The sequence below is a fragment of the Peromyscus maniculatus genome, chromosome 1 (genome assembly GCF_049852395.1).
Source record: "Peromyscus maniculatus bairdii isolate BWxNUB_F1_BW_parent chromosome 1, HU_Pman_BW_mat_3.1, whole genome shotgun sequence".
Taxonomy (NCBI): domain Eukaryota; kingdom Metazoa; phylum Chordata; class Mammalia; order Rodentia; family Cricetidae; genus Peromyscus; species Peromyscus maniculatus.
In genome coordinates, this window is record NC_134852.1 from 38189892 (window position 1) to 38213536 (window position 23645).

Here is a 23645-nt window from a genome sequence, read left to right on the forward strand (position 1 = left end):
CAGACAGAGCCCTGTGGATGCTGAGGAGCTGTCCAAAGTGTCCTAACTTGGTTTCCTTTTCCAGATTTTTTTAAACAATGAATGTTCTTTGGGAAGGAAAAGCACTTTAGAATAAAAAGCATAAAGAAAGAAATTAACATAAGAGGAAACACTGGCAATACTTAACTTTTTTATTTGCAATTTTTTCACTTTTCTGTGAACATACAACTGAACTGAACCTGTATTTGTGCTGTACATATTATACCTATCACTGCTGATTAATCTATACTTTTTTTTGAGTCGGTGTGATGGTTTGAATGAAAATGGCCCCTATAATTCACAGGGAGTGGCATTATTGGAGGTGTGCTTTGTTGGAGGACATATGTCACAGGGGGTGGCCTTTGAGGTTTCGGAAGCTCAAGCCAGGCCCAGGGTCACTCTCTCTTCCTGCTGCCTGCCGATCTGGATATAGAATTTCTTCTCCAACACCATGTCTGCCTATCTGCCACCATGTTTCCTGCCATGATGATAATGGACTAAACCTCTGAATTGTAAGCCAGCCCCAATTAAATGTTTTCCTTCATAAGAGTTGCCATGGTCATAGTATCTCTTCACAGCAGTAGAACACAGACTCACTAAGACAGACACAGAAAGAGACAGACGGAGACAGAGACGGAGAAGAGAGAGAAGTGCAGTTTCTATTGAGTTCAGAAGAGGGCGACAGATTCCCCTGAGCTGGAGTTACAGGTGACAACGAGAAATGTTCCTGCCCAACATGGGGGCTAGGAACCCAACTCAGGTCCTCTGCAAGAGCCTTATGAAGTCTTCTTCCTCCAGCCCCTGATCTGCTCTGTCTCTGATGTCATCTCTGTGGATCTGTGGCCCTGACAGATGGAGCTGTGCATATTCATTGATAACTTAGAAGAGAGTGGCCTTCCTCATTGGGAAGCCCCTCTGCCAGTGTGCTTCCTAAACTTGTGTGTGTGAGAATCCATTGAAGCAACTGACACCAGTTGTCTGAGCTCAAAATTGATTGATTTCTCTGTCATTGGCAACACTGATTCAAGCATCTTCGAGGCTCTTTCAAGATTCCTTGGTGTCAGGAAAAAGACGTGAAGTTGGAAACATTGCGGGGGGGGGGGGGGGGGGGGGAGGGGTCTGGAATTAGAGCCTGGAGCTCTCATGACCTTGTCCCAGCTTGGCTGGCTCTGATTGGCAGATGGTGCTGCTAATGGCCAGGCTACCTATGATGTCACCCCTCACCCAGGTCCCATATAGAGTCTTCCAATTCATCTAGAAGACTGGATTTCTTTGGTTCACTGAGACTGGCTGTTTCCCTCCCCAGGAGACACCCTGTGATAGTCCGATTCAGCTGGTCCCCATGGGAAACTCTCTCTTGTCTCTCTCCCTCACCTCCTTGCTGGGCTGAGCTCTCTTCTAGGTCTGCCATGAACTCTTATGTCCGGTTCCTCCTATGGGAAAGAAGGAGGGGAAAAGTCACATTTTGTGTTCCTAAAGTCCTGGGAAAGAAATAGAGAGGCCTGTGGAAGAGACAACCCAGGCTTAGTCTCCGTGCTCAGAGTTCCTAACATTTCCACCAATACTTTTTAATATTAATTTATTTTAATGCCAGAAAAATAATTAGCATAACCCACCTTTCTAATTTCACTTCTGCTGCTGTGACAAAACACCCAGACCAAAACAATGTAGGGAGGAGAGGGTTTGTCTCAGTTAACAATTCCAGATCACAGTCCATCACTGAGGGGACTCAAGGCCAGGATGCAGGCAGGCCTGCTTGCTGCTCCGCACAATATGACACCCAACTGAGAAACTCACTCACAACCAAGGAAGTACAGCAGAAGGCGTGGAGGATGCTGCCTGCTGGTTTCACAGACTGGCTTAGACTCAGCCAGCTTTTTAAAGTATACCATACCCATGTCAGCATCATCACCACCATCATTTAGTGGTGCCAACTTTATCACCATAATTTCTGCTGTATATTGGATCCAGAAAGTTCCCTACAGAACTTTGTGTTAGAGGTTCAGTCCCCAAGGTATTGAGAGCTGTGAAACCCTTAAGAGGGGCCTAGTGAAAGTAGGAGACCACTGAGGGAGGATTGGAAGCCTGGCTCCTTCCCCTCTCTTTGCTGTCTGCTCATCACAAGGTGAGAAGCCAGAATGTATTGCTTTGGCACTGGCCCAGTACCAATGGGGGTCAACTGACCATGAATTAAAAGTTCTGAAACTGTGATCCAAGATATATCTTCATTTTTATAAGTTAATTGACCCAGGTATTTTGTTACAGTAACAGAAAGCTGACAGATACCATCACCATTCCTTCACCATTACCATCACCACCATCCACTGCTACCATAACACCATCATCTCATTATGTATCTCCCAGCTACCCTAGAACCCACAGAGGTCCACCTGTCCACTACCTCCAAAGTGCTGAGATAAAAGGTGTGTGCCGGCATGTCCAGGTAACCCTTATGTTTTAGGAGTCTCTCACTGACCCTAGAGCTTACCATTTCAACTAGACTGGTGGTTGACCAGTAAGACCCTAGAACACAGCTGTCATCACATCCTCTGGAGCTGGGATTACCGGCACATACTGCCAAGAATGGTTTTTACATGGCTGTAGGATATGAATTTAAATCTTCATTCTTCCATAGCAAGAATTTTACCATTTTGCCATATCTCCAGCCCCATCACTATCACTACTATTGAATCTCATGCCAGGGCATATTTGTGCTCCCAACCTGACATTTGTAGTGCCTGAGATATTTTTAGCTATCTAAACCAGAGTGGTGGTGGGTTTTACTAATGGCATCTGACAGTCACGTGCCAGGAGCAGGGCTCAACACCATTCCATGCACAGGAGAGCCTTACTCCCCACATCTCAAGTAACTAACTCTCCCTAAGCACAGGCAGTGCTGAAGTTGAGACATGGTCTACTCTGCTGAAAGATACCTTCATCTTCCAGCACCTTTCTCTAGCTCCTACATAATGAGTCAGCTCTCCCATTAGCTACGTCCTGGGAATCTATTTGTCTTCCTCATATGAACCCTGGTGTCCAGTTCCTGGCTCGTTTCTCTATCTGGCCATGTCTCCTGAGTCATAAGATTCCTGACCCCATGATGTTGAACAATGGTCACCTGATGGAGCAAAATATAATCAGGGTGTAGACCAGCATTCCACAGATGAAGGCACTGCCCAGGGTTGCCAATATGATGAGTAATAATACCAAGGATCCTGAAATGGAGAATTCTCTGTGGACAGCAGGTAGTGGCCCTGAAAGGAGAGGACAACAGGACATAGAGTTTATTTGGCTGTGATAAAACACCATGACAAAAAGCAACTTGGAGGGGAAAGGGTTTATTTTATCTTACAGTCTGTTATGAAGGGAAGTCAGAACAGGAATTCAAGCAGGAACTTGGAAGCAGGAACTGAGGAACAGGCTGTGAGGACCACTGCTTGCTGGCTGGCTCTCCATGATTTGCTCAGCTTGCTTTCTTATATAACCCAGGACCTGTTGCCCAGGGGTGACACCGCCCACAGTGGACTGGGCCCTCTCACGTCAATCATTAATCAAGAAAATGTCCCACATGTTTGTCTACCAGCCAGTCTTACGGAGGCATTTTTCCCAGTTAAGATACCCTCTTCCCAGCTGCATCAAGGCTTCTGTAAGTTGACAAAAACTAACCAGCATACTCAGCCACGTATGGGTTCTTCAAAGATTTATCAACACCCACTATGTGCAAAGCACGATTCAGGTATCAGTGATTCATCAATGATCAAAATCAATTCCTTGGGGCTAGTGAGACAGGTCTGTGAGTGAAGCGCTTGCCAAGCAGGCCTGATGACCTGAGCTCAACGCCTAGAACCCATGTAAAGGTGGAAGGAGAGCGGACTCCGCACAGCTGGTCTTCGGCCTCTACGGGTGCACTGTAGTGGGGCGCATCGCTCTATGTGCACATGCCACGCACACACACAATAAAAACAAAACCAAGCCCTGGCCCTCCTGGGCTGGCATGCAGGTGGGAGGACATGATGCTTGATGTTGCCTACTTGACCGATGTGGAATGGCCAATGAGACACACCGCTGGACATGTCTGAGAGGGCATTTCCAGAGAGGGTTGACTGAGGAGGGAGGAGCCATCCCAGGGCTGAGGTCCTGGCCTGAGCAAGAGTAAGCTGCACACCAACACTCTCCTCTGCTTTCTGACTGCAGGTGCAGTGTGACCCGCTGCCTCACGCTCCTGATGGATGCCATGATTTCCCTGACACCGCGTACTGACATAAACCCCTCCATCATGACGCTGATTTTGTCACAGCAATGAGAAGTAACTAATACAGATGCAGAGAGTGGACAACAGAGTAGAGACGGCCAGTGTACCTGAGGATAGGGAGCTATGAGGGGTGAAGTCTGGTTACACAGGGTCCTTAACTCACTGAAAACAAACACAAAGCACCATGGGCACGGCAGACACCGTGCTAAGGGGCAAGCGATGAGCTAATGGCTGGCTAGTCTTCGCCTTCCGAAAGCTTAGTGGAGTGGGAAACTATGAACTGGGGAGCCTCACAAGTATGCCATGCTGAATCAGCTCACAGCTTTCTCTGGGATGTGCAGGCAGGCTGGTCGCCTTTTGGGGAGTTTTCTACAGTGTTTTGATTATCACAGAACTCTGTTGTAGAGGGACTTGTCCTGAAACTACACATGGGAAAACTGAGTCTGGAAATGGTGCAATTCTTGCTCCTGCTACACATTGGTAGCAGGGGTACAATTTGAATCCTAATCCTTTCATCGTGTGTGTGTGTGTGTGTGTGTGTGTGTGTGTGTGTGTGTGTGTGTGTGTGTGCTCAAGTGTGCATGTACATATGAGTGTGTGTAATGTGTACATGTGCGTGTGTTTTGTTCATGCATACAAAGGTAAGAGCTTAACCTCAAATGTCATTCCTAAGGTGTTACCCAATGTGTGTTTTAAAAAATTGCATTTGGTTACTCACCTGTGTGTGGAGGTGGGAGGACGACTGGAGAGAGGCATCCCTCCTCTTGTCCTGTTGCAGGTCTCCGGGACTGAACCCAGGCTGTCAGGCTTGAGGCAAGCAAGCACTTCCACCTGCGGAGCCATCTTACTAGCTCATCTTTGTGTGTGTGTGTGTGTGTGTGTGTGTGTGTGTGTGTGTGTGTGTGTGTGTGTGTGTGTTGTTGGATTTTTTTTTAAGACAGGATCTCACTGTACAGCCCTGCTGACCAGGCTGGCCTCCAACCCTGTTTCTGCCTCCCAAATGCCACAGTATCTGACCCCATCTCACTTTTCAAGACAAGCTTTCCCACTGGCCTGGAGCTCTCAAAGCGGGCTAGCCTGTGAGCTCCAGGGATCTCCCTGTCTCTGCCTGCCCCAGTGCTGGGATCACAGGCACACCACCACAGCTGACGTTTTCACCTGGGTTCTGGATACAGGCCCTCATGTGCACAGTGAGCACTTCACTGCACAGTGAGAACTTCACTGCACAGTGAGCACTTCACTGCACAGTGAGCACTTCACTGCACAGTGAGCACTTCACTTCCCTCAGGCCGAGCCCCCACCGCTTACTGACCCTTTCCTTGGCTCTCTCCCTACACAGGTCAGTTTCTCTCCTTCCAGCAAATGACTGAGCTCTGTGGCTGCTGGGGAGAAAGCGGTGCTTTCCTTATTTGCAAAGTTGTCACACGTTCCTGATTTTAAAACCACAAGAAATAACTATTTCTGCAGTGTCTGGACTTCCATCCATCTTCCTACTTTCGCTTATGGGAGTTACTGTCTTTTTGCGGTGTGTGTCTGTGGGTTCATGACGGACTGGACTGTTGAATGAAAACTCAGAGGCTCCTTAAGAATGAATCTATCCTTTTGTGGCTGCAGGGGGATATAGCCTCTAAGGAACCTCTAAAAATGCTTGCCCAGGACATTTTTATTTTTCTCGATATTTATAGTTTAGCCAGTTCATATCCATATGCTCAAAACAACCTGAATGAAGCATCCAAAAATATAATGCCAAGTGCAAGTTTTTCGATTTATCAGGTACCATGGTTTCCCAGGTTTCCTGAACCAAGTTTTGCATAGGCTTGTATCCTTGAGAGACTTTCGGGCAAGATTCACATAGAGGGCAACAAGAGAAACAAAAGGTTGATTAAGGCTAGGTGCTAGCACTCTGGAGTCAGACCAGGTGTAGCCCAGAGGGAATTCCCACACACCATATGAATACATTGAGGGCAAAGGCTAAGGGGTCAGAGTCCCTTGTAAAGGAGTCTCTCCACTTTCCCATCTGCAGTGGAGCCTTGGGTCAGGTGCTCAACTCCCTGGGGCTGGGTTTCCTTGCTTGTGAGGCAGAGGTATTGAATCACTCACTGTGCCAAGAGACCAGGATGGTCACACAGGCCCGGACTGTGGCTAGACATAGAAAGTAAATGCTGGCCAGTCTTGTCTCTGGTGGAATTTGCTCTGACTTCAGGACTGGAAACTACAGATGATTGATAGAGTAGACAGATTTGGACAGGCCCTTAGAAGATGAGGAGGGTGTCACTGAAGGGCTCTAGCAGGCCTGAGCATGTCAAACATGGCTCTGGCCTTGCCCTTCCCCATTCTCTCTTCCTTGCTAAACCATTAGATTGCATTCCTAAAGCTAGCCCCCAAGGTCTATTCCCTTATCTGGCCATTTCCTCCTCCTGAGGCTGACCACCAAGGTCCAGCTATCAAAGTATTGAAGTCCAGCAGTCAAAAGTGTCCTTTTGGACACCCTAATTAACACGCTCAATCAAAACTAAACACCTCATCCTCACACAGGGTTTTCCCCTTCCCCTTTATAAACTGCCATTTGTCTATGGGCCACATCTGTCTGCTGTCTATCCAGAGGCAGTCCTTTGTTCCCCAGGGCAAATATCCCTCCCTTCTCCCTCACTCTCTGTCTCCTGTCTTTGTCTCTTATTCCCTGCCCTTTGTCCCTCTGAGGCACTTCTGCTCTGTGAGGAGAGGTCACAAGGCATGAAAAAGACCAGTATCAGAGCTTTACTAGGAGGAGAAGGGGCACAGAAGAGAGTGACCAGGCCTGTGAAAGACATGTGCAGGAGAGAGAGAGAGTGGGGAGGAGGAGAGCAGAAAAGGGGGAGGATTTCCCTGCACATGCACATGTGGGCTTATGGAGCTAAGCCACGTATGTGTAGATTGCATGACCATGCTGCGTGCATTATGTAATCATGCAGTGTATGAATGATGTAAGACGTAAGACTCCTTGCTTGGCTGCTGAACTGTGCATGTGCGGTCATATAGCTGGAGGAGTGACTGGAATCCTAACATTCCAGACTTTTTTGCTTATTGTAAAAAAGGCAGGTGAACAGGAATAGGGGTATTGTTCTAGCCACACCCCCATGATCCCTCATGCCCTGGTGAGACTCTTAGTCATTTCCACCTAGTCATTTCTGGGTCATATGTCCTATGTAATCCATGCATTGTGTGGTCACGTAAATTGCGTGCAGCATGACCTTGTGATCTATACGCTTGCGTGGAGTAGCTACATGGGTCCATGTGTGCATGCATGGGGTAGTCCTTAACAGGCAGATCTCATGTGCCCTCCCTCACCTCCTCACGTGTCTTTTCAGCAGGTCTGCACATCCTGTCCTTTCGTCTTCCTAATAAAACTCTCTTTTTTTTTTTTAAGATGTATTTAGTAAACAGCATGTGTGACTGCAGGCCAGAATAGGGCACCAGATCTCATTACAGATGGTTGTGAGCCACCATGTGGGTGCTGGGAATTGAACTCAGGACCTCTGGGAGAGCAGACAGTGCTCCTAACCTCTGAGCCATCTCTCCAGCCCCTAATAAAACTGTTGATAGTGGGGTTTTGTTGTGTTTCATGACTTTTCCTCGCAGGGTAAGAGTGCCACATAAAACCAACTTTGGGTGCTATGCAAAGCAGGCCCTCCTGGCACTTTGCGCCTGGGAACCTGTGCCAAGGATTCTCCTCCATTCATGACTGCCCACTTTCCATTTGCCTGCCCACCAGATTTCTGCACACAACAACAATTGTTACTGCAATTGGTGAGTCCCCCACTTTTCAGCCAATGTAAACATCCTCCTGGGCCCGTGGAAATGCCACCGAGTGTCTGGTGCCTCTCTGGTGTCCCTGAGACTGGGATAACCCTGGGCATGGCCTTTACTGGCTACAGTCGATCCCTATTGCAGGCTAAATTTCTAGCCATCTCTCATGTCTGCAGTTTGAGATATAATTTGTGCTGTTGGACCCCTGTCCTCGGGTGCATCCTCAAGCTGCATAAGGCCAACACATTTCTCTGGCTTGACGAAGCAGTAAATGCTGATAGACTCCCAGAGGGTCCCTGTTTTTGCATGCCTTGGCCCCCACCCTCTGCTTGACAAAGTGCCATGGCAGCTTATGCCTATTTATAGATCTATCCTTGGCCGTAGGGATGCCCAAGGCTTTGGCTTTGGGTCACATTTGTTTTTTTTTTCTCCCAGCTGCAGTCATGGGACATAGAGGCTTCCTCCCCTTGGTCTCACTCCTCCTCTGGGAAATGCTTTAAATATCCCTATTTTACATAAATATGGCTGCATAACGGCTGCTTGAATCCCGATATTTCACAGGAATTATCTAACTTCTGCCAGTGAATGGGCAAATGCAAAGAGTTACCTTATCCTCATGCTTTTACCTAAGCCCTTGAACCCTCCCTTTCTGAGTTTTCCTCTCCTGCCCATGTGCATTCCTGAACCTGAGGAATCCTTTATTCTAAAGAACCTGCCAGGCGGTGGTGGTGCACGCCTTTAATCCCAGCACTCCACTCAGGAGGCAGAGTCAAGCAGATCTTTGTGAGTTTGAGGCCAGCCTGGTCTACAGAGTGAGATCCAGGACAGGCGCCAAAACTACACAGAGAAAACCTGTCTCCAAAAACCAAAACCAAAAAAAAAAAAAAAAAAAAAAAAGTCTGGAAGCAGGCTAAAACACATGTAAATGAGTTTTATGATCAGGATCCACATTGGGTCTAATAATCTGGATGACTCTTTAGCCAGAGATCAGTTTACAGCCTGCCTCCTAGGGGGTCTTTTTAAAACTGTCCTCAAAACCAACAAACTATCAAAAAAAAAAAAAAACCAAAAACCCATAATTCAAGATACAGAATAAAATCCATCTCATGTCTCCCAGAGCTTCCTGACATCAGGGCTAAGCTTAAGCATCTGGAGAGAGGTCCCCTGACCCCACAGGCAGAAGTTTCAGCTGTGGCATTTAAGGTACCATGGGAGAGATGAAAAGCTCATGAACAGAACTGCCAAATGCTGGCACGCGCCATCCGAGCAGCGCATAAGGGCACCCAGGTCCCTGTTTTAAATGTGTGCTAGAAAAGGCCACATGGGCTAGTGCATGCCCTGCCGCTTGGGCCATCAATTGAGCCTTGATCGAAGTGCCGCCTAGAGAGATAACTGGTCAGCTGACTGCCCTCATGCACCTCGTGGCATGGGGACATCAAACAAAGACCTCCAGCAGACCTCCTGGGCTTGCCTACAGGCTCACAGGGAACCCAGGAGGTGATCCATTTCCTTCCTGTTGGACACCGAGCCACTTACTCAGTCCTGAGGGAGTTTTGAGGTCCCACCTCTCCTCGTTTCCCTATTGTCGGGGTAGGGGACAGCCTTACCTACCGCATCAGATCCCACCACTTAATTGTATTCTCAGGGGCATCCCTCTTACACACACATTCTTGGTGGTGCCAACCTGCCCTGTGCCTCTAACAGGAAGGGATTTTCTAGCTAAGGTAGGAGCATCTATTTCATTTGCTCCCCACATTTGCCTCACTCCAGACTCGCCAGAAGCTCCTCTCCTCCTCCTCCTAGCCACCCAACCTACTAACTCTATCAGTTCATTTCCCTTGCCAGTCTCTCAGGTGGACCCCAAAGTCTGGGACACCCAGAATCCTTCTATCGCTAGGCACCATCTGCCTATGACTATCCAGTTACAGGACCCTACCAGATATATCACCCAAGCTCAGTACCTTCTCTCACTCCAGAGCCTAAGAGGACTTAAGCCTATCATTTCTGACCTCAGAAAAAAGCTGCTCTGCCTAACTTCTTCACCTTTTAAAACCCCCATACTTGCAGTTAAAGAGTCTAATAGAACCTACTGCCTGGTTCAAGACCTCTGGCTCATTAACTCTGCAGTGGTCCCTCTCCATCCAGTAGTGCCTAACCCTTATACTCTCCTGTCCTCTATCTCTTTAGGAACCTCTCACTTCTCAGTTCTAGACCTCAAGGATGCCTTCTTTTCTATTCCTCTCAGGCCTCAGTCTCAAAATATCTTTGCTTTCACCTGGACTGACCCTGACACTCACCTGTCCACACAGCTGACCTGGACTGTTCTGCCACAGGGATTCAGAGACAGTCCACACCTATTTGGTCAGGCTCTGGCCTCTGACCTGCTTTCTCTGTCTTTCCCTGGCTCTAAACTAATACAGTATGTAGATGACATTCTCCTCTACAGCCCATCCTTACAAGTTAACTAAACTAACACCTCTGCTCTCCTAAACTTCTTGTCCAGCCGAGGTTATAGGATATACCCCTCCAAAGTTCAACTGTCCACTCCCCAGGTCACCTATTTGGGTCTAACCATTACCCCAACCCCCAAGGCTATCACTGTAGATAGAAAGCATCTAATCCAGTCTCTAAATCCACTAAACAGGAGATTCTGTCCTTTCTGGGAATAACTGGCTTCTAATGGTCCTGGGTTCCATCTTTTTCTCTCCTTGCTTGCCCCTTATATGAGACAGCTCTGAGCTCCCCACATGAGCCCTTCCTTCACCCCATTACTAAACCTTTCCAGAAGCTCCAACAGGCTCTCTTCCAGGCCCCAGCACTTCACCTTCCAGACCTAACGTAGCAGAGAAGGAGGGATTTGCCCTAGGAACTCTAGGGCATCAGCTGGGACCCTCCTTTGCACCTGCAGCCTATCTGTCAAAGAAGTTAGACCTTACCAGTCAGGGCTGGGCACCTCGCATCCATGCCTTAGCAACTGCAGAGCTCCTTATTTGAGAATCAAAGAAGCTAAGCTTTGGGTCACCTATTACTGTCTTCTCTCACCATAACCTGTCCCATCTCTTAGCTTATAAAGGCTTACAAACTTTACCTCCATCCCAGCTTCTTTCTCTCCAGGTGGCATTACTAGAAGATGTCACACTTATTTTCCAGACTTGTCCACCTCTTAATATTTCAAGCCTCCTCCCGTAATCTAACGTTAACTATTCTCCTTCTCATTCCTGCACCGAAACCTTGGAGGAACTGTTGCCTTACCCTTCACACATGCAGGAGGGCACATTGCCCCAGGCCACTCATACCTGGTACAGAGATGGCAGCTCCTTCTTACATGAGGGGACCCATAAAGTGGGCTATGCCATAGTGTCAGATACTGAGGTGATAGAAACACAGGCATTACCCACACACACCACTAACCAACAGGCTGAGCTGATAGCTCTCACCCGTGCCTTCCAATTGGCACAGGGGCAATCCCAATGTTTACACAGACTCCAAATATGCTTTCCATATCCTCCTGTCCCATGCTACTATCTGGAAAGAGAGTGGGCTCCTTGCAACAAAGGGAGGATCCATATCTAATTCAGGTCAAATAATGGCCATGCTAAAGGCTTCCCACCTCCCCAAGGCTATAGGAATTGTCCACTGCTGGTCTCATCAGACTGACAGCTCCATCATCTCCAAGGGAAATAACCAGGCTGACCAGGCAGCCAGGACAGCGGCCCTCCAGGGCCAAGTCTCACCCCACCCACCGCAGGGAATCCATAGAGTGCAGCCCACACCCTCATAGGCAACCCCTGACACTAGGCAAATTCTGTCCTATCTACACCAGCTCTTTCCCCCAATGGTCTTGTTCTGTCTCAGTTTGTGAAAGCTCACTTGCAGCCCACCTCTGAGGACTTACAGTTCTTAAGAACTATTACTGCCTCTTGTGAGATTTTCCAAAGGACAGACCCCAATACCAAGTACAGAAGTCAGCCTTTTCCCACCCTCCAGCCTAGAGGTTCCCTTCCAGGGACCGACTGGCAGCTTAATTTTACCCATATGCCCACTGTCAGGAGAATTAAATATCTCCTCGTGATGGTGGACTCATTTTTGAACTGGGTAGAGGCATACCCAGTTTCTAATAAACAGGCTCAGACAGTTGCAGATCTCTTTCTCCAAGAAATTATTCCTCAGTTTAGGATTCCTGCCTCTCTTCAGTCTGATTATGGTCCAGAGTTCACCTCCCAGATTTCTCAGACACTAGCTAAGGCTCTCAATATTCCTTGGCATTTTCATATCCTATACCATCCTCAGTCCTCAGGGAAGGTGGAGCGCACCAACTGGTCTTTTAAATCTATTCTTATTGGGGTTGGGGATTTAGCTCGGTGGTAGAGCGCTTGCCCAGTAAGCGCAAGGCCCTGGGTTTGGTCCTCAGCTCCGGGGGGCGGGGAGGAGAAAGAAATAAAATCTATTCTTACTAAAATGTCACAGGAACTTCACCTTGACTGGATAAGATTATTGCCTCTAGCTCTTTTCAGGCTCAGGGCTCTTCCCAAGAAGCCTCTTTCAATTTCTCCGTTTGAACTAATGTATGGAAGGCCGGTTCTAACACCAGGTCTTCTATCCAACCCTCCAACCATTCCAGATAGCCTGTTAACCCGCCTGCTGTGTCACCTAAGGTCTATCCTGTGGAACTTCGCAGACCACTCCTTACCTCAGCCATGTGACAGTCCTTGCCCACCCCCAATCCACACTGGGGATCAGGTTCTTCTTTCCCTTCCAGGCCAGCACCCTCCTCCCCTTTCCCCTAAATGGCAGGGACCCTTCAAGGTAATTCTTGTAACCCCTACAGCTGCTAAACTTGAGGGCTTTCCTCACTGGGTCCACCTGTCTCATATGAAACCTTTTATCTCACCTCCATCCCAGAAAAATCTCTAATACGTAGTGACACAGACAGGGCCCGGCTCTCTCAAGTTCCAGAGGACACCAGGATCCACTGCCTTGTCACCAATTCCAGAAGAATGAGGTATCACCTCATACGCTCTTCCTTTCTGGTTGCTATTCCTAATTAACTACTCGGCTAACTGTTACAAGATCACCATAGGGCTGGAGGCCGAGGACCATCAGATATACCCAGGTGGTAAGGAACAGTAACAGTCCGAAGGTATTTACACCCCCAGACCCCAAAGGGTCTGGGCTCTGCAAAAACAGACTTTAATATAACCATCTATTACTGTTAAATGCTCTCAGCAATTGATCACCTGTGTCTCCTGGATGCTAAACTAATAAAAGAAATAGGTGCCTTAAATAATCTGTCTCTGATAAAGCTTATCTCAGGTAAAAATTAAAAACATGTTCCAAATCTCTCTCTCTCTCTCTCTCTCTCTCTCTCTCTCTCTCTCTCTCTCTCTCTCTCTCACACACACACACACACACACACACACACACACACACACACACACACACACCAATATAAACAAAGTACTAAAGACTACAATGTAATGGTCACCAGCCCAAGACTTTAATTTTCTCATGGCTGCTTCTTAATATGTTCAAAATTTTTCTAAGCTCCAGAAACCAGCTTGAATCCACCTGGATAGGTTGGATCTGCTTCAGATAAGTGCAAAAATCAAACTTTCCTGGTCTTGGGACCCCCTCTCTCACCCTGGGGACGCCCCCAAAGAAAAAATAAAAAAGTTCTTTTTCTAAGCTTTTCTCTGTCTTACCAGCACCCTCCCAGACTCAAGCAGCCAGAGTCCCAAGCCAAGAAAGATGGACAACTTCAGGGCAGCAGACGACAGCCCACCATCCCAGGATGCCTAACTACCTCAAAAGTCCCCTTTCCTATCCCCCTAAGAGCCAACCGATGCCCACCAAGTCAGCTGGAAGCAGTTTTTGGGAGAAACAACATCCCATACCCGCTCATCCGCCATCTTTTACAAAAACAAAGAGTTTGGGATTATAGGAATTCTAGCCATGCCCCCATGATCGTGCATGTCTGGGTGGGACATGTAGTCATTTCCGCCTACTCATTTCTGGGTCACATGTCCTATGCAACCCATGCACTGCATGGTCACATAAATTGTGCACAGCATGACCATGTAATCTATGCACATGTGTGGAATAGCCATGTGGGCCCATGTGTGCATGTGTGGGGTAGTCCTTAAAAGGCAGATCCCATGTACACTCCCTCTCCTCCTCATGTGTCTTTTCAGCAGGCCTGATCACATCCTGTCCTTTTGTCTTCCTAACAAAACTCTTGATAGTGGGTTTTTGTTGTGTTTCATGACTTTTCCTCACAGGGTAGGAGGGCCGAGTAAAACCAACACTTTGTGTTGAGAGCTTAGTCTTGGTGTGTCCTGTGCTGACCAGTCAGCTGTGAGTGGCGTGTCGTAAGAGGGGCTTCTTGACATGGGAATTGCCTAGACAAAAACATGGGAGGAAAAGTCTGGAAAGTATGGTGATTGCACTCACGAGGTGGCTGGATGGTGACCTCCCTGTAGAAGGCCAGCTGGGTCTCCGGGTTCTCCACAATACACCGGTAACTGCCCATTTGCTCCCAGGACAGAGTAGGGAGGGTCATGTTCTCCTCTGAGACACTTAGGAGGGAGCCATTATGGATCCAGTGGTACTTGGGTTCTGGCCTGGAGAAACAGGTGCATTTCAGCTTCACAGTGGAGCCAGTAACAGCAGTCAGCACACCATTGAAGACATCGGGCTGGGTCCTCAGTGATACATAGTCTGGCCCATCTGCAGAGACAGGGCAGAAGACCACAGCTATACTTCTGATCACTCTTAGGATGGCATCCTGTCCTCCAGACACAAAGTGTCCCTCTATGTAAAATGAGCCACCCCAGGTGACAGCTGAAACAGGTATGGCAGCTTCCTTGCTGAGTTCTTGTACCTCCTATGGGATAAACCTTGGTAGCCCCACACACCATAGCAAAAGACACAGAGCAAAGCAGAAAAACTCACCACACCAACTATGTGAAAGGAACCAAGCTAAGCTCTGTACATATTTCACAAGTGTGTAATCCACAAAATTTATGTCATTCAGTTCCAGAAATGACCATCTTACAGATGCAAATCTCAGAGGAGAGGAAGAGGGTTCAAGTTCCCTATTCATACAACAGCAGCAAGTAGTCAGGGCTTAGCCCCAGTCTAGGGGCCCAGTCTTGGTTTCAGCCAGAAACCCATGAACAGGAGCATGGAGGACAGAAGCTGTCTGTCCTCCTGTGAATTAGCTTCCTTCAGATGGTGTCACAGCCTCCATCTTAGGAAACAGGAGGAGCACTGAGCAGTTCCTAACTACAATGTGAAAACCATCTGAGATGTCTGATTATGATTTTCAGTTGAAACTAAATGTTAAAGACAGTTCTGAGTGCTGAAAGATTCTGGATGGGTGTTTATTAGTTCCTCGTATCTGTTGTTGCTGCTGCTGCTGCTGTGCTTGGGATCACGTGGCTTCATGCAAGCTAGGCCTGCACCCCACCACTGAGCTACACCCCAACCCGTCATGGAGGGTTCTGTTCTGGGGCTCTGTCACCGAACTGTATCCCACACCATGAGTAAGTTTTTAAATCCAACTTGCTGTTGAGGGAGCATAATCCATGCAACTGGAGCAAGAATAAAAAATGTGGTGATATTTTGTTTGTGCTCTAATCAATGAAGCTTGCCTGGAGATCAGAGCGTCAGCCACTGGTTAACCATAGAGGCCAGGCAGTGGTGGCTCACACCTTTAATCCCAGCACTTGGGAGGAAGAAACAGGAAGTGATATGGCTGGGTGGAGAAAGGAAGTGATAAGGCGAGATGGAGACAGGAGCTCGGCCCCCTTTTCGGTCTGAGGAGTCCTAGAGGTAAGAACTCTCTGGTGGCCGGCTGCTCTGCTTCTCTGATCTTACAGCTTTTACCCCAACATCTGACTCTAGGTTTTTATTATTAAGACCAATTGGAATTCGAGCTACAAAAAGTGAAGGTGACTTACCTAAATTCAGAAGAAAAGAACAAAATCCATGAACAGATCTGAAGGTTTCAGAGAGTTAATAACTAAAAATTAATCTAAACATAATTAGAGATGAAGAGATGGCTCAGTGGCTAAGAGCACTTGTTCTTTTTTTTTTTTATTTTTTTTTTATTTTTTTATTTTTTTTTTTTATTTTTTTTTTAAAAAACGTCAAGCACTTGTTCTTACAACGGACCTGAGTTTGGTTACAGCACCCACAGCAGGCAGTTCATAACTGCCTTTAATTTCATCTTCAGGAGACCTAATACTCTCTTTGGCCTCTGTTGGCACACACACACACACACACACAGTATATACTTACACAGATATACACATAAATAAAAGCGAATAAAAAGGTAAAATTGTGATTTGAAATAAAAATAATAAAAGGTCAGTTGTAATCTGCTCCTGTTTGTGTGTGTGTGTGTGTGTGTGTGTGTGTGTGTTTATGAATTATGTGGTATGTGTGGTAGATTTATACACATGTGCATGAAGGTGTGGGTGCATACATGACTTACATGTGCAGGTTAGAGGTCAACATCACATGCATCCCTCAACTACTCTTGAGTCGTCTTTATTTTTTTTTTGAAAAAAATTGTTTTCATACAATATATTCTATTATGATTTTCTCCTCTTCCAGCTCCCCTCAGATCCTCCCCACCACCTCACAAACCCATCTCCATGCCCTTTCTTTTTCTCTCTCTTTAAAAAACAAAAAAACAAAAAAACAAAACAAGCAAGCAAACAAACAAACAAACAAACAAGACAAAGTGTCGTTCTGACCTCAAATTCATCTATTCTGGCCAGGCTGGCTGGCCAGTGAGCTCCAGCGGTCTTTCTGCTCCCCCTCCCAAGTCCTGGAACTACAGGCACACACCACCCCACTCAGCATTTATACAAATGTCGGGGATCCCAGTTCAGGTCCTCATGCTTGTTCAAGGACAGCGCTTTCCCAGCCCCACATGCCTCTCTTAAAAAACAAGCAAGCAAGCAAGCAAGCAAGCAAGCAAGCAAGCAAGCAAGCAAGCAAGCAAACCGACCAACAGACCTCAGTAAACTGATACTGGCCATTTCTAATCTCAGAATGGGGATCACATCCCTCTCCTAAAGCCCAACACCCCATGGGGACCACAGAGCTGAATGGCCAGAGCTGGGATTTTAACCACATCAAGCTGGTTGCAGGTTGGCTCAGCCTTTCTCCTCAGTCAGTATATACCAGAGTCTACCCCTGGCTTCTCCCACTCCCTCCCCCAGCACCCTGTCCACTCACAGGCCACACGCAGCGGTATCTCCTCACTCCTCTGAAGTATTTCTGGGAAATCTTCTATGGCACACTGAAGACTGTGGTCATAGCGACTGACCCTGTGGATGACCAGAGTCTTGCCATCCAGGGAAATTGTCATGCGGTTATTGCCTGAAGTTGGTACAGAATTCACATACCACCTGATGTTGGAGGAGTTGGTAAGACATTTGGCAACCACAGAATCCATGCCTTCCACCAGGACACCGGCACTGGCTGAAGCATTGGCTGAGATGCCTGGGTCGCTTTCCAACTCTGGGTGAAGCAGAAGGAACAGGTAAGGCATAGAGTCAACTTTTTCAAGCTTTGGGACATGTTGAAGATACGGCATATTGGAGAGATGTCAAAAGCTCTAAGATAAGGCAAAAGAGAAGCCCCGGAGCTGACAGGGGCGGAGGGGTGGGGTGGGCGATGGGCTGCAGAGCCCTGGGCAGGGCCTGAGTCATTCTGTACTTCAATTGCAGCACATTCTTGGTCACGAACAGGTGGCCTAGTGGTCGCTTTCTTCCCCCTCTCCGTGTGTCTATATGTGTTGTATGTAGGACATGTGTTTATGAGTGAGAGTACCAACACATGCATGCCACTGAGCGTGTGTGGAAGACAAAGGGCCACCTTGAGTATCGAGGCAGGGCCACTTGTTCACCTCTGTGTGCCCAGCTTGGCTGGCCCGTGAACTTCCATGGACTCAGCAGGAGTGCTGGGCTTACAGATGTGCACCACCACACCCACCTTTCAAACGCTGGTCTTCAAGCTTTCTTGGCAACTCACTGATCCACCTCCCCCCACCCCCCAGGAAAAGCTAGAGAGCCACCTTCACGGATTCCAGTGTCACTTTCAGGTGACTGAGACCCTGGACAGTAAGTCCTCCGAGGAATTTCCCTATCAGAGTCTTTAGGGCTAGTTTCCGGTTTCTCATTGGGAACATTGGTTGCCCTGACAACTCACTTAGAATCTCGAGCCAGCCAGTCGCTCTTTGAGTCCCGTTGCCAGTGTCCACCACGACGGTATAGTAGCCTGTGTCATTTAATGCTGACCTCCTGATCACCAGGCTACCTGCGCGGGTCACGTTCTCACGACCGGTGTACAAGGGTCCAGGGTGTCGCGTATTGGGAGGTTTATAGCTAAAAATCATGTTTTCTGTACTGTTGTCCATGTCCCGGTACCAGCTGTACTCCAGGACATCTTCTGGGATATTTTCTAGGGTCAGAATGGTCCGGAACCTCTCTATTCCTGTGAGTGAGTCTGGGCTGATGAAGATCTGGCCGGAAGCCTGACAAATCCCACAGGTCAGCAAGCTGGCTGAGGAAACCAAAGAAGAGAAAGGACGGGGGAGGCGGAGGGGAGGAGAATGGAGAGGGTAAGGGTGAGGAGGAGAGGGGAAGAGACAGAGAGATCCAGGTAATTATTTTAACAATTCTATAACTGTCAGAATTTGAATCTGCAATTTCTCTCATAAGGCTCAGATTTTGGACACTTGGTTCCCAGCTGGTGGCATTATTTTGGGAGGCTGTGGAGTCTTTGGGGGCAGGGTCTAAGAGGTGGAAGTAGTTCACTAAGGGTAAGCCTTTAGAACACATGTCCAGCCACTGGCTGCTGCCCTGCTCCATGCTCCTGGTACTACATGCCTGGTAGTACATGCCATGGTACTACACCCTGCTGCTGCCATGAGCTGGACCGCCTCACCATGGCTCCCCCAGGATGCTGGACCGCCTCACCATGGCTACCCCAGGATGCTGGACCACCTCACCATGGCTCCCCCAGGATGCTGGACCGCCTCACCATGGCTACCCCAGGATGCTGGACCGCCTCACCATGGCTCCCCCAGGATGCTGGACCGCCTCACCATGGCTGCCCTAGGATGCTGGACCGCCTCACCATGGCTGCCCCAGGATGCTGGACCGCCTCACCATGGCTCCCCCAGGATGCTGGACCGCCTCACCATGGCTCCCCCCATATACTGGACTGAAACAAGAGCCAATAAGCCTTCCCTCCTTTGTTCCTGCCAGGAATTGTCAGTGACTCCAAAGTAACTAATACTATAAATTAAGAGTTCCCAGTACAGCTGGTCTAGAGTTGGCTCTGTGGTTAAGAGCGCTTGGGTAAAGAGGACCTGGCCTTGGCTCCCGGCACCCACAGTGGGTGACTTACAACCACTGTAACTCCAGGGTCTCTGATGCCCTTTTCTGGCCTCCATGGATACTTGCATACACATGCTGATCATCATACTCTCGAGCACACACATATACACATAAAATAAAAAAATAAACCTCCAAGAGTTTTCAGTTCAGGAATGATCACCCCCCCCCCCCATTTCTTCAGTCCTGTCTTTATCCATTTTTTCCCTATCCTCTCTCAGCCCACCCACTTCCCTTAGCCTTTCACATGATGGCCATGTGGATCTCAATAAAACCCAAATGTGGCCCTGCTCTCCTCTGCTCAATGGCCTTCCATGTATGCTGTCCCCCATTCCTGACCCACAGACCCTGCTCCACTCTCCCCTGCTGTCCCCCATTCCTGACCCACAGATCCTGCTCCACTCTCCCCATTTGCAGCCTCCCTGTAAACTCACTGCATCTTTATTTCTGATGTCTCCTGACCAGCCTGGGCCAGGTGATTTCTGGGTTTCCTGGCATCCTGAGATCTCCATACCGCAGCCTTGACCACTCAGATTTTTAGTTTGAGGACAGATCTGTGAGCTCCAGGCAGACTAGGCTTGGCTGTGCCAGTCAGCACTGGGCACACGGCTCTCCAGCTGATGTACGGGGCAGCACCTAGCATGGCCGCCTGGAGGATGAATGGTGTGTGGGGGGGGTGGGAACCGCTACCACTTTAGACACAAATGGTATCCCCTACGCTGCAATGCCTGAGGTTTGTCCATGGGGGAGGGAGAGGTGCCTGAGACCCCACTCCATAGTGCAGGGCGAACACGAAGAGATTCAGAGCCGGTGTCTGTGTCTCCTAACGGATCCCAATAGCTGTGCGTGCTGTGGAGCTTAAAGGGTCCTGGAGAAGGAGGGGGTTAGAAAGGGACCTAGGCTGGGTGGGAAGGGAGTCCAGACAGATAGGGGGACCCCAGGGAACATGGGGTGATTGTAGGGAGGAGGGGGTCCAAGTTCACCAGTCCACATGGCAGGTGGATATAGCTGAATTCTCTGTCTCTCTGCATGTGTTCTTGCTGTGGCTTGTGTATGCACATGTCTGAATCTGTGTCTCATCTGTCTGTGTCTGGGGTGAGATATACCCAGATGTGTCTGTGGCTTGTGTATGCACATGTCTGAATCTGTGTCTCATCTGTCTGTGTCTGTGGGTGAGATATACCCAGATGAGTCTGTGCTCACTGAAGTCCCGTTGAGTGTCCTGCCTCCGGCTCTCTTCCCACCTCTGTCTCTACCCCTTCCCAGCTGAGCTCTTTGCTGCGCTCCCTTCAGCCTCAGAAGGAAGATTCTTCCCCCTCTTACCTATAAGGGTGAGCCGCCTCCAGGGGCTCCGGTTGGGCCTGGAAAGGTCCATGAGCTTCTTTGGTACTCCAGAGCTTGGGAGGTTCCACTGCAGTATGCCAGCCCTGGCCTCCCCGCTCCACTGTGGCTCCTCCTAAGATGGACTCTGCCCAGCAGGGAGGGTGGACCCGTGGCAACCACCTCTTATCTTTATGGTTTTATGTTGTCTTTCAGCATTAATTTATCTTACTTTTATACCTATTAATATTTTTTTTTCTGCTTATGACACCAACAACGCCAGCTTCTTGCTACTTTTCAAAAACTGGGAAATACGGAAAAGCAGTTACAAAGGCAAGAGCACAATGTGTCTGTTTCATTTTTATTCCAGCTCTGGGGATTGAACACAGGACCTTGCGTGCTAGACAAATGCTCTACCACTGAGCTATATCCCAACCACAAATAGCATTTTTTGTGTGTGCTAGGGTTTGAACCCAGGGCCTTCTGCATGTCTATTTTTTTGTTTTTTGTTTTGGTTTTCGAGGCAGGGCTTCTCTGTGTAGCTTTGTGCCTTTCCTGGATCCTCGCTTTGTAGCCCAGGCTGGCCTTGAACTCAGAGATCCGCCTGCCTCTGCCTCCCGAGTGCTGGAATTAAAAGCGTGCGCCACCACCGCCGGACAGTGTCTATGTTTTTTAAAACATTTTATTTATTTATTTATTTATTTATTTATTTATTTATTTATTTATTTGTTTGTTTGTCTGTTGAGAGACAGAGAGGGAGAGGGAGAGGGAGAGGGAGGGAGGGAGGGAGGGGGAGATGCCAGTGCCTGTAGGCCCAAGCCTGGCTCTCCTAACCCCTCCCACTCTCTTCCTCTTACTGAGAGGCGCAGACAGGTCTGGAAGCAGGCTAGGATGCATGCAAATAAGTTTCCGATCAGGACCCACGTGGGGGTCACAGTAATCAGGATGGCTCTCTAGCCAGAGCTCAGTTTACAGCCTGCCTCCTGGTGGGTCTTCTTAAAGCTGTCCTCAAGCCAGCAAACATCAAAAAAATTCAAGACAGGGAATAAAATCCGTTTCTTGTCTCCCAGAGCTCCCTGACCTTAGGGCTAAAACTTAAGCATCTGGAGAGCAAGGCTCCCAACCCCACAGCAGTCAAGTTTCAGCTGTGGCATATAAGGTGTGCAATGGGAGAAATGAGAAAGCCGAGAAAGGAACTGCCAAACGTCACAGCACCAAAGAAAGAAAACAGCGCTGGTTACTGGTGCTGGTTACCATGCAGAAAGGTCATGGCCACAAGAGAACCCAGTATCAGTATCGGAGCTTTGTTAGGAGGAAGAGGGGTGGGGGTGGGGTACAGGAGAACCAGGCCTGGGAAGGAGCATGTGCGGAAAGGAAGATGGTGGGGGAAGAGGAAATAGAACAGAGAGAGGGTGGGGTCTGCGTCTGGCTTTTTACTGTGAGCATGTGCAGGTGGGCGTATGGAGCTACACCACGCATGCGCTGATTGTGTGACCACACCGTGCGCATGTAGTCACCAGCACACGCTGACGATGTAAGACACAAGACCCTTTGCTTAACTCCTGAACTGCACATGTGCGGACGTGCAGCTGGAGTGAGGGCGGCAGAATTCTAACAATCAGGCTTGGTGGCAAGCACTCCTACCTGCTGAGCCCTCTTGATAGCCCAAGACTGCTGCATTTTATCTGGTTTTCCCGTTCAGGGTCGTGATCGATCTTTTCATGCTCTTTCTCTCCACAGCACAATTCCCACATCACACCCCCTCATGCACCTTCCCCCGTATTCAGGCTGGGCAAGGCAGTCAGTCAGTCCAGCATGAGGAATGGGTTCCCAAGAGCCAGCCAAAGCACCAGGGCAGCCCCGCTCCCGTTGCCATCAGGCCATTTTTAAAGGCCTGTACTAGCTCCACTCAATGAAAACCTTGTGAATTACTACACACAGAAGGCACAGCTGGCAACAAACCACATATATGAAGCAGCCCTTTAGGCTTAAAACAAAGGAGAAAATCCCTGCCACCCAGGGCAGCTGTGGAAACGACACAGGCCATGGTGCTGGTATAAACAGACCATAGCTTGCTCTTCCCATTGCGGTGATAAAACACTATGACCCAAAGTAACTTGGGGAGGAAAGGGTTTATTTTAGCTTACAGCTCTCAGGTAACAAGCCACCACTGAGGGAAGTCAGAGCAGAAACCTGGAGGCAGGAGCTGAAGCAGAGACCGTGAAGGAGTGCTGTTTACTTGCTTGCTTACTCAGTCTGCTTTCTTACACAACCCAGGACCACTTGCCTAGAGGTGGTACCACCCACAGTGAGCTGGGACTTCCCACATTAATTATTAGCCATGAAAATGCCCTACAGTCTTGCCTAAAGGCAATCTGGGGGAGGCATTTTCTTAATTGAGATTCATCTTCTCAAATATGTCTTGGTTTGTGCCAAACTGATAAAAACCCAGCCAGCACACAGACCTACTGCGCTCCAGCTAGGACCTACCTATTGCCTTTTTCTACCTTCCTATAATAGGACAAGCCCAGTGGTTACATCAGAGCTCTCATGACCTAACTATCTGGATACACCCTCAGAGACATACTCCATTTCCAGATCATTAAGTTGACATTATTAATCATCACGAGGCTGTAAAGATGGCTCTGCAGTTAAGAGCACTTGCTGCTGTTGCACAAGACCCAGATTTGGTTCCCAGCACCAACATGGCACATCATAGCTGTTTATAACTCCAGAGCCAATACCCTCTTCTAACCTCCATGGGCTTCTGCATGCATACAGGGCACATAAACTCACAGAGGCATACATACACACACATGAACAAACAAAGAAAACCTCAAAATGTATGTGTGTGT

The 23645-nt window shown here is 48.4% G+C and overlaps 1 protein-coding gene across 1 annotated transcript; it reads right to left on the reverse strand.

Moving 5' to 3' along the window:
- Positions 1 to 1138: 1138 nt before the first annotated feature.
- Ceacam18 (CEA cell adhesion molecule 18) lies at positions 1139 to 21426 on the reverse strand. Its single transcript, XM_006986306.3, has 6 exons — positions 20794 to 21426; positions 18281 to 18634; positions 17306 to 17590; positions 14507 to 14782; positions 3137 to 3272; positions 1139 to 1451 (listed from the first exon to the last, which is right to left on the reverse strand). Exons 1-6 carry the CDS (start codon positions 20843 to 20845, stop codon positions 1436 to 1438), a joined length of 1119 nt encoding a protein of 372 aa, XP_006986368.1. The 5' UTR covers positions 20846 to 21426; the 3' UTR covers positions 1139 to 1435.
- Positions 21427 to 23645: the final 2219 nt, after the last annotated feature.

Coding starts and splice junctions, on each gene's coding strand:
- Ceacam18 (XM_006986306.3), bottom strand. CDS start 20,845: ATGGACCTTTCCAGGCCCAACCGGAGCCCCTGGAGGCGGCTCACCCTT. Junction 18,635..20,793: donor GAGGCGGCTCACCCTTATAG/GTAAGAGGGGGA, acceptor TGGTTTCCTCAG/CCAGCTTGCTGACCTGTGGG. Junction 17,591..18,280: donor TGGCTGGCTCGAGATTCTAA/GTGAGTTGTCAG, acceptor TGCTTCACCCAG/AGTTGGAAAGCGACCCAGGC.